Source organism: Schistocerca nitens, chromosome 8 (genome assembly GCF_023898315.1).
Source record: "Schistocerca nitens isolate TAMUIC-IGC-003100 chromosome 8, iqSchNite1.1, whole genome shotgun sequence".
NCBI lineage: Eukaryota > Metazoa > Arthropoda > Insecta > Orthoptera > Acrididae > Schistocerca > Schistocerca nitens.
In genome coordinates, this window is record NC_064621.1 from 424,488,998 (window position 1) to 424,500,114 (window position 11,117).

Genomic DNA, 11,117 nt, shown 5'->3' on the forward strand with positions numbered 1-11,117 from the left:
CAACTCGGACCATGTGGTTTAATCGATGTCATTTCTCCCTCTCTACAAGGTTCAAATACTTATGGTAATGTCTGTTGATTTCCATCTGGACCCTTTATTGGTCGGAGCCTGTCCCGTGTTCGGTGACGGCGCCAGTCTCCAGCTAAAGGTAACAAGATCTTCTGCCGACTGGCATTTTCTGCTCCGCTCCAGGGAGTCAACGCGGCGGTGAAACCACGACCTGAGGAAAGCGTCCGTTTCATGGTCCATCTCTCCTTGATCCATATCAAGATCCGTCTTAGGTGGCAGGGGGAGGGTGCGCGGGGCGGCGGGTCAGGTGGGGTCTCTGGAAGGAAAACCTCGACACTAGACAATGACCCGCTAGTGCCTCACCTTAGCGCCACGAAAAACCGTGGTCAGTCGTTCTGCCGTGGCAAGATTTTGAACACAGTACTTTGCTTAGAGAGCATACGACAATTTGCTTTTCCAGAGCAGGAACCCTCGCCAAACAATCCGCTCAGAGTAGCGTGCGTAGGTTTGCACCGTACAACTACCGAGCAGGAATAATGTTGCGTAGGCACTCAAACTGGCGCACTGCGCCGAAGAAGGAGCGCATAAGAACGTTTCAAGGGGGAGCCGACTGCAGAGGCAGCACCTGAGACGACACCAGACCGAAAGCGGAACTCCAGCGCACAGACAGCTGCACCGGACCAAAGGAGAAACGCCTAAGGACCCTGGTAGCAGGAGGGCACTGCAGACGGAACGCCTGGGGCCGACTATGTAGGTGGTACACTCTGGGTGTAAATACTAGACCTGTTCCACTCGATGAGCAGTCCCAGGTAACATCTGTTGTCGAAATATAGTGCATTAACGACGCTGATGTCCGGCAGAATACACGACGCGTCAAGACGTCATGGCCGAACATTAACGTACTGTGGTCGAGATGTCATATTATGGGGAGCAATTATGTGGCCTGGGCATTGTGATCTTAAGGGTTTGAGAACGGTTAACTCAGCAGTATACATTATTCTATCACTATACTCCACGTAGATTTCAATCTTTTCAGTGGTACTTTCGGTCCAGTCCCTGCGAGACCGCACCCAACTGCTCAGGTGTAGAAGCTCTTGGAACCAGCTTATCTTGGGCAAGTGGACTGGTCTGCTGTAACCTCCTCTTACATGCCATCAAGCACGTGCTGGATGGTTCCTAGAGACATATTGCTTCACGTCCATGTACACCAAAGCTTATGGAGTGAATATCAGCAGCCTTGGTGGTGGGACAACCCGCATTACCTCAAGAGCTCGGTACCAACATTGTGACCAGCATAGGAGCACGCTGCAAACCATTGATTGCCGTCCATGGTAGTAATGAACCCCCTTAAAAACCATGTCGTGCCTTCTGTAATGTCCAAGGGACCGTTGTAAGTCGTGGTGGCTCCATTGTAATTATTGTCCTTGAACAATAATGTCATTTCCATTCGTATCATCCGTATCACTATGTAGCTCTTTCAGTTATCGTCCGTGTTATACTGCAGCAAATCTTTCTGTTTATAGTCCTGGTATCATCGAGTTGCACCACTAGGCAGTGACACATTTTGCTAAAGTTACATTAGTCCCCAAGTTTCGTATGACAGTGCACTATCAGTTCAAGGCAACTGGTTTCAATGCTAGCTCAGTACATAATGCTACACTATACACCAAATTCACGTCGTACGGAACAGAACTGCAACTGTTGAAGCATAACGTCTGTTGTTGGTATGTTATGGCCACTCGCCTTCAACTCAAACTGGCTAATGAGGAGCTAGAGAGCGAGCGAGCTAGCTGTACCACGCAAGCCCCCTACCAGCAACTACACGACCGGGAAACAGCACTAGCGCCAATTTCTACTTTTAGTTCCCTCTGGGAAAGTTGAAGCGTACTGCTGTTTCCTATCTACATTCACATAGAAGTTGTAGGTCTGTGAAGTCGGATGAATCTTATGAAAACAAGAAACGCATCACACAAATTATATCGATTCCTTCCTCGTTTTGAAAAATCATGACTCAACTGTGTGTCACTTTATTAATACCCGTACTATCAGTTCTGACCAACAACAGCAGATCATTAGATGTGAAAAACGACTTTAATTAAGAGTAAATGTTTCCTAACATAATGATTTGTATCTAGATTAAGGTTACCGAGTTAAATGTAGTGAGGCTGCACATGTGCTTTGCTCTGTTAAAATAATGACTGACGTAAAAATTGAGTATTTTACTGCATGCTTTAATTTTGATTGAGTTGTTCTACAACATGGTACAAATGCTTATGAATGTTCGCAGGTGTTGTAATGAACTCTTCTTTTACTCCTGAAGACGACCTGTTACTGCACCTAAAATAACACATAAAGATTTCTCAAAATTATTTAAAGCCATAAATCATCCTGTCAAAAAAACGAGATCATAATGGGCTTTGACTGTAAAACCGTTTAAATCCACTACAATAGATACGGTCGGGTGGACTTCATTAATAGTAGTGCTACGATCCTGTAAATAAAGAGCGCCCAAAGATACCTAACTGCACTTACATTACGCCACCCAACTGGCGGTTACATTATAAAGTACTTGCATTGTGCTTCAGCATATGACCAAACCTTGATAAACACCTGATTTTCTTAAAAGTAGTCTTATGTAACTAAACACAATGTGAATAAATGTTTCTGTGAACACAGAAGCAACACCTCTGTCACATTCTAATGATCTAAACTTTTGTCATCGCTTTCTATTTCTGCTTTCTTCCTTCCATTTATAGGCTAATCTTACCCTTCCGTTCTTCCTCTGATCTATCAACTTCTTCTCGATGGTGATTGTACCGTTGACACACTTTTCTGTTAAATGTCGATACCCACAATTGACGCTAACATAATGTTGGATTTAGACATTGTTACTAAGATTAATGTTCCTAGATTTCCACGAATTCAGTATCAAATTATTGCGTTACTACTATAAAGTGATGAGCCGAATCATTATGACCACCTCTTTAATGGTATTCCGATCCAGCTGTGTAATGCAGTACAACAGCGATTCTGTATGCTATGAAAACGACTGGTCTTTAGTGCCGATCCATAGGTATGGGACACCGTATATCTCCCTACAGGCCACAGGGTTCCACGGATCGTTGGTTTGTGAGTTCAGGGTCGGCACCAGATGTATTCCATTGGATTTTGAACGGGAATTCGGTGTCCAAGACATCACTGTGGATTGACTATCATGTCACTCAAACGACTGTAGCACGTTTGTATATATGTTAACCGGATGCCTAGAAACGACGGAAAGGCTAGGTCCCCGCCGCAGCCGCAGTGGTCCACAACCCCACGACGACTACCGCAGTCCTCTTCATTCATTCCTCAGCCGCCCACACCGAACCCAGGGTTATTGTGCGGTTCGACCCCCTGTGGAACCCCCCCCCCCCACTCCCTGCAGGGAACGTCTCACACCAGACCCCTATGTTTGCGTGGCAGAGTAATGGTGGTGTACGGGTACGTGGAGAACTTGTTTGCGCAGCAATCGCCGACATAGTGTAGCTGAGGCGGAGTAAGGGGAAGCATCCGAGGCAAATGGAATACCGCCTAAAAACCATCCGAAGACTGTCCGGCTCACCGGACACCAACACAAGTCCGCCGGGAGATTCGTGCCGAGGACCAAGCGCTCCTTCCCACTCCGGAAAGCCGTGCGTTAGACCGCTCGGCTAACCGGGCGGACCTGTAGCACGATTCTAGACTTGCGATACTGACAGTAATCATGTTGATCCTCATTGCGAAAGACATCAATCATTAAGTGATCCAAGATGGCTCGCTATAATATTCCCATACTTCACATCTATCATGGTGTCTTCGATTACTAACATAGATTCCATGAAAGCCCACATGAATGATCCAATAGTATAATACCGACCGCAACATCCTGCATCTGTGGCGCAATGTATGATTCAAAGAGCTGATCACTTGGATGACAGCATATCTGGCCGAAACCATCAACCAACTGGTACATGAAACGTGATTCATCTGACCGGGCGACACGTTTGTACTCATCCACAGACAATTCTCTATGTCGTTCTGTCCTTGCCATTCGTACCTGACGATATCGTTGTGTCTACAAGGGAACATGTAGGTGCCGTATTCTGTGGAGCACCTCATTCAACAATACACGCTGAACAGTATGCTCTGAAACATTAATGTCTTCTCTAGCGTTCTACTCTAATCAGATCTGCCTCACATAGCCGCAAAATGTTCAATTGTGTGTGATTTCTTAAGGGACCAAACTGTAGAGGTCATCGGTCCCTAGACTTACACACTACTTAAACTAACTTAAACTAAACTATGCTAAGAACAACACACACACACCCATGCCCGAGGGAGGACTCGAACCTCCGGCAGGACACATAGCCGCAATTACAGCTTTACAGAGCGGATTACGCACCGAGTTCTATAGTGAGGCGTGCACCTTCACCGCCTTAATGGCCAACTCGTGGTGTGCTGTTAGTCACGATCGCACAAACCTTAGGTCACCCCGACTGGTGCCTGCATCGTTTCTAGAATGATTTCCTGTTCGTCTCTGCTCCGCTTATAATATCTCCCATCGCGTCACTCGCTTGCAAGGCAAACGCCGGTCATCCAGTATCGTGTTGGGTAACGATCATAATTATTTTCTTCGCTGTACATTGTTCATGTACGAATAGCCACAAAGAATTGCTGGTTATATGAAGACAGGTCTAATCTGGTGATAGATCCCTTATTATTTAGCTACAAAATAGCAGGTCAGCAACTGGAAGCAGGTAATTCCATAAATTATCTGGGAGTACACATTAGGAGTGATTTAAAATAGAATGATGATATAAAGTTGATCGTTGGTAAAGCACATTCCAGACTGAGATTCATTGGATGAATCCTAAGGCAATGCAATCCGAAAACAAAGGAAGTAGGTTACAGTACGCTTGTTCGCCCACTGCTTGAATACTGCTCAGCACTGTGGAATCCGTACCAGATAGGGTTCATAGAAAAGATAGAGAAGATCCAACGAGGAGCAGCGCGCTTCGTTACAGGATCATTTAGAAATCGCGAAAGCGTTACGAAAATGATAGATAAACTCCAGTGGAAGACTCTGCACGAGAGACGCTCAGTAGCTCGGTATGGGCTTTTGTTGAAGTTTCGAGAACATACCTTCACCGGAGAGTCAAGCAGTATATTGCTCCCTCCTACGTGTATCTCGCTAAGAGACCATGAGGATAAAATCAGAGAGATTAGAGCCCGCACAGAGGCATACCGAATATCCTTCTTTCCACGGACAATACGAGACTGGAATAGAAGGGAGAACCGATACAGGTACTCAAGGTACCCTCCGCCACACACCGTCAGGTGGCTTGCGGAGTATGAATGTAGATGTAGAGATGTACATAGTAATGCACACATTAAGTAGCTAATAATATGTATTTTATTGTGATACTGCCACTGGATGCAAAGTGCTCTTCTGTATTTGCGTTTTGTGTTTATGGCCAAGCAGTACTCCACATGATAATGGCCACACGGTCGAAACTGCGTAAATTGATTTTGTGAATAAATAGTTTTAGGATCACAGCCGACCCTTCTAAATATTTTGCATGGCTGCGGGCCCCAGCCAAGTACTTGTACTAATTCCTTGATCTCTGCTCATTAGCGATAGTCCAGTGTGAGAGCAGACAGAGGTCTCCGGTGACAACAGTCTGATAGGTCCTGTTCCCGACAGGTACGACGGTTCAGTGAGCCGCGCGAGCACCACGCGCTACTCGGTGTGTCGCGGGACGGCAGCCGCCGGCGACAGGGGCAGCTTGAAGGCGCTGGCAGGTGGCGGTATAGGCGGCGGAAGAGGCGTGGGCGGCGGGGGCGGCGGTGGCGGTGGCTCCCTGCTGCCGGCGGCGGCCAATGGCAACGGCGCCGGTGCGGGACGCCATCTCAGCTGGCATCGCGACGCCGGGGTCACCGCCAATGGGCCCGACTGCTCCGTCGACAGGCGCGCCCTGGTCACCGATGCCGAGACCTGCATCTGAGGGCGTCGCGTGTCGCCATCGCCGTCGACTACCACAGCTGGTCACTACAGGGCCGAAGTGGCTTTCATCTCTACGTCGCTCCGATGAGAAATGCGCTGCTTCGCCGTGTCTGTTTCCTTGGTTGTTCTGTACTATGCCGAATCTACAGAACTGACTCATAAAATGGATGATTTACCCAGATGAACTTTGTAAAACGTCAAATTTGAATGTCCTAGTCGTAATTTCGGTGTTACTCTAATGTTGGAGGCATTCCTACATAATGTGTCCATGTAATATAGTCTCTGCGCAAAGTTGAAGACAGTCAAGTACCCATAAATGAATGTTAGGGGGCAGATAAGAGCATTCTGTATTGTCATTCAAGTAGAGGTGGTACTCTTGAGACGAGTGAATCGCAGTCATAAGTGCTTGTTCAGTATACTGTTGTGTAGCGCTCTACAAATGAAGGGAAAGCAGAAGGGAAATCACAGTTCTGATACACAGCCCACTCTGGTCGAGGATCAGCAGTAGGGCGGCCACGTTTACCGTCCCCATTCCGTGGACAGGTGCCTTTAAGACTGCAGAATCAGAAGTACAACTTGAAACAGCCAATATCACCACTGTACAGTATTGTGATCACTGGTTTCAGCAAACTACGTTGCCATCATCAGCTCTTCTGCTGTACATTTCTCTGAATCTTGACCAAATGCATCTTATATGGTATCATATTATAAAGCGATATTCCATGAACATGAGAACAATAGTAGGTCCGCAAGGCACGTATAAAATAACTATTACATAAGACAACGTACATATTGCATCCTTTAACAGTGTGACATTGTCTCACGCAATGAATCACTATGGAAAGCATTAGTATTAAACATACTACACTTGCACTACACACTGGCTTCGGGGTATTGACGACACCACATCTCCACTTCGAGCTGATTATAGGCGGTGAATCTTCCCTTCCCCACCGTGATTGGAACTGGCTTGCTCGAACAGAGTGCCGCTGTACTAAATAGCGTCAGCTACCTCAGATACAGAGGAGAACGTAGTCTCTACGTAAGGAATCCAATATATGCACATCGCTACTTCATCACGGAAAGGACAATTGGAAACACGTGTCAATTCTTTGTGGTTTATGCGATGACTGTATAAGATCCGGCCCAACAGTGATGGTGCTTCTTCATACAGGTTGAATATTTTGACGCAAGCAACTATCAGCTTGAATCTCCCCAACGCTTTTTCCATGTGCCGTATCTATCTCCAGACATTTTGTAACTAAGAAGAATACATCACTTCTACAATCGTAGTGTCCTTCATATTTTATGTTAAAAACATTCGTCACTCATCTCCAGTATTGTAGAAGCCCAGTACTTAACCCATTAGTTCATGTATAATTTTTTGTTACTTTTTTATATGTATTATTTTCACCTTGTTTGTTAAATTGAAAAGGATCATTTCAAGTGAGAAACAATTTTAATTTTCAAGTTTTAGTGAAAAACAGCGTCCTAAGCACTATTGAGAGAAACATACATTGACATGAAATTCTTACACATTCATGTACTGAATAAGTAAACATGAGTACAAACTGGAAATCAAACCTTTTGAAACACAGTTACACATTAAATTTCGTGACTGGATACGTGCTGATGTCTTATAGTCCATTCCTACACACCGCCTTCTTTCGTGTTCTTGTGTTTTCTGAATCAAATTGATTCCATGAAGCACGAGTTCATCCGCCGCAGTATTAGAGCGTGGAATTTGTCAAGTTCTTTCGGTGACGTTGCCTATCTCCTCAAGTACACCTACAAACTTCCTCAACGAAAATTTATATGAAAGGCCGTTTCCCCATATTTCTGGTAGAGTATCCAGGAACTGTTTACAGTGACTGAAAAGAGAGCAGTACCATTTCATGCTACGGATATTTATCCTGTAATAATTCACTTTTCACTTCCCTCCGATCCGTTCTGTCAGCATGGAGGATTGAGGTATTTCAGTGTGTTTCCTTGACCGCTAAAAACATCTTTTAACATTGTTACACTGGGCTCACACCAGATGTATCTGGCGCTGCCACAACAGTGAAGCTGTCATGTCATTTGAATAGCAACAGACCATTTTGTTTTTGTGGCGCAGAATGAGCAGTATGCCTTCCATCTGTCTCAGTGTCTTCCTTTTCTGGAAGAGGGCACTTATGGGGGATATAGTTCCTCTCACAGTCACAAAGCCCTTATAAACTTGTTCTCTAAGAAAAATTGACAAATGAAAAATATTAAACAAATTATGATAATTGAAGTAAAATTTATTACTGCTCTCTCATTAACTCTTAGCGCTAATTTTATGTAGCACTTAAAATGTAGTATGTACCCCCTTGATACAAATTACGCTGCACAAAATTAAATAAATCACTTGCTACCTTTGGTTTATTGAGGAACTATTTACAGTTTTTGAACCCGAATGATAAACTAATGTAATGGTTCTACTTCCTCTAAATTCATGGTGTCATGAGATTATGAGTGTACAAAAAATGTTGAAATTCAGTTGCCAATCCTTTCCTGCAGTGGACTGCTTCTCACAACTAGTAACACAGGGGTGATTCAACAGGCATTGAATAATCCTTAAAGAAGCACAACAACATTACTAATGTCGATTGTTGTCCAGAAATGATTAAAACTGCTGTCCTGCCACTTGCAACAGTGTACCATTAATATACCGTTGACAACTAATGGCTTAATAAGACGAGAACTACACAAGGATATGCTGTTTTCGTTAGTGTTTCATGGTGCCAAACGCGCTCTACATCTTTAATGACGATAACCTATCCGTCATAAAGATTTTGTCCTGATTTTCTTATTTTTACTCGCCTTCTTCTTTGCACCATAATGCTGACATTAGTTTAACGGTTCTTTAGAATTCAGTCTTTAATATGTCCCAGTGTGCATATAATACTTTACGTCGACCATAATGAGTCCAGTAAGTCTATTTTGTGAATCTGATTGATCACTTCCAAAAAAGAAAATTGGCTCAGAGGTAGCCATGTATTTTAACACAAGATAAAAATTTCAGATGCATATTTTTAAATTTAATTGTTGTAGGGAGGGAACTCTGAAGCTCTATATGGTTTTCCAGGCGAAACAATCACTACCAGACAGCCTGAGTTTAGTACTGGAAACATTCACTTCTCCTTTCATCCTGTTTCTGCCTGAAGAGTCCCTCTCCACTAGATAGAGCTTCATAGACGACTGAATATTACTGATGAAAACATTATTCTGAATACTTCTAAACTGTACGTGTGACATTCTCAATTCCCAAGTTTTCAAGAGTAAAAACCTTTGCACGGTGGCCATATTTGAAGAACCGTGCTGGGACATTTCAGGAAAATACACAGAACGTCTTATCAGAAAATCGCTTAACTGTTGCAAATTATTTAACTTTTTCCGATACTATGCGATTACTTAATAAAGCCTTTACACCTCGACCGAGTAACTCTGAGTAGTCTTTAGCTCTAAGAATGTTCAGAAAATGGACAATTGAAGCTAATTCCATTGCCATGCAGTGTGATGTATTGTGTAAATGATGTTATCCATTACAAAAAAACAGCTTTCATCCGATATGAAATGCATCAATAAGCCTAAATTTCATGAAAGCCTCTGTAGCTGTCTGGTAGCTGTTAATTTATTTCAACATATTCAGTTGACTGAGTGCAATTTCTCTGTATGAGTGATACTGCTGTTAATGCACAAGTGGCAGTATCCAAGCTCACATGTACCCCGTTGTCGAATTTCAAAGATGAATTTCGAAGCTCAAAAGAATCACCTGTTCTTCGTGTTGCCGACAGAGTTGCGCAGTATTTCATAGCAATATTGTGTGAAAAACTACTACATTTATTTTTTATCTTATATATTTAGCTTTTGAACTATTCTCTACCGTTCTTTATAGATACTTTCGTAGGTAACCCACAGAAAGCAATGTCCGAAGTTTTGTTACTCTTGTAGCAGAGATTTCTCATTTGCCCTTTACATCAAATGCGGCTTCCACTGCTTTAAGGCTGAAGCTTACGGTTTCTGTGTGTACCAAGGGACTCTTTCATAGGTGTAAAATTCAGGTGCGAAACCTTTCTTATTATTCAGATCTTTACTGTATTAATTAGTTTCTTACAAAAGTTCACCTGGGCTCCAATTTCTTAAATTGGTGTCCTTGATAGAAACTATAAAGTGCCAATACTGATAAAGAACACGCTGAATTGCTGTGATACTCCTCTTCATCAACCCTATTTAGTGAACAGTCCGTATTATCTACACACCCCACTTCCTTCACGATACTGACCTTTCTTACCGACTCAGAAACCTTGACCATAATAGATGAGAAGTATATCTGTCTGTGTAACCTGTGCAGCGTAAATGGAACAGAAGTATTTGCCAACGAGAAAGTGGTACAAGGCTTCACCAAGGCATTTGCTCCGTTAACTTCCCATTTTCACTTCTCTGAGTGAGGGTGGTACATACGTCCAAGTATATATTTCTTGTCCAGTTTGCCATCAAGCTTTGTTACAACATTACTTGAGTAATATTGAGTTTATCATCGTTCTGGATACTAAAAAATAATCTATATGTGGAAAAATTACACTTATTTCTGACAAATATAAATACAAATTTTCGATATACAGAGAGCATCCAACAACATAAAACAGAGTCGGGAACAAATAATATATTATGATCGCTAGAGCCGGAAGGTTATTTTGTTAAAAGGAAAAAGACATCTTTACATTTTTATTTATGAAAAATTGTAATACTTGGAGTTGATTGTATTCTGTTTTTGTTTCTAATAAATAAAAAACTTGTTATGGAAGACTATGAATTTATTTCATTTATATAAAGGTAATAATAATTTAATTAATCTCTCCATTAAGGAAAACGTTTCGATGCATGCTTTCTACAAACTGATTTATTTTTACTATCATTTAAGTCTTGATCACACTGATAATTTCACTTTTTAGATTATTTGAAATTAATTATCTCCTTTCAGTATTTAAGTGACTGAAGCTCTGATGATATCAAAGCTGTAGTTGTATCGCTAAGGTAAGAGTCGCTCAGTGTTCCGATC

General features: G+C 42.8%; 1 protein-coding gene across 1 annotated transcript in view; it reads left to right on the top strand.

Annotated features, from left to right (window-relative positions):
• The window catches only part of LOC126198962 (neuropeptides capa receptor-like), a gene marked incomplete at its 3' end in the record, with an annotated part of 1,187,493 nt that extends 1,181,653 nt beyond the window's left edge, over positions 1–5,840 (top strand). The window contains exon 7 of the mRNA XM_049935612.1: positions 5,735–5,840. Coding sequence (XP_049791569.1) covers positions 5,735–5,840 — 106 coding nt within the window. The remainder of the gene's footprint in view (positions 1–5,734) is intronic.
• Between the last annotated feature and the right edge of the window lie 5,277 nt (positions 5,841–11,117).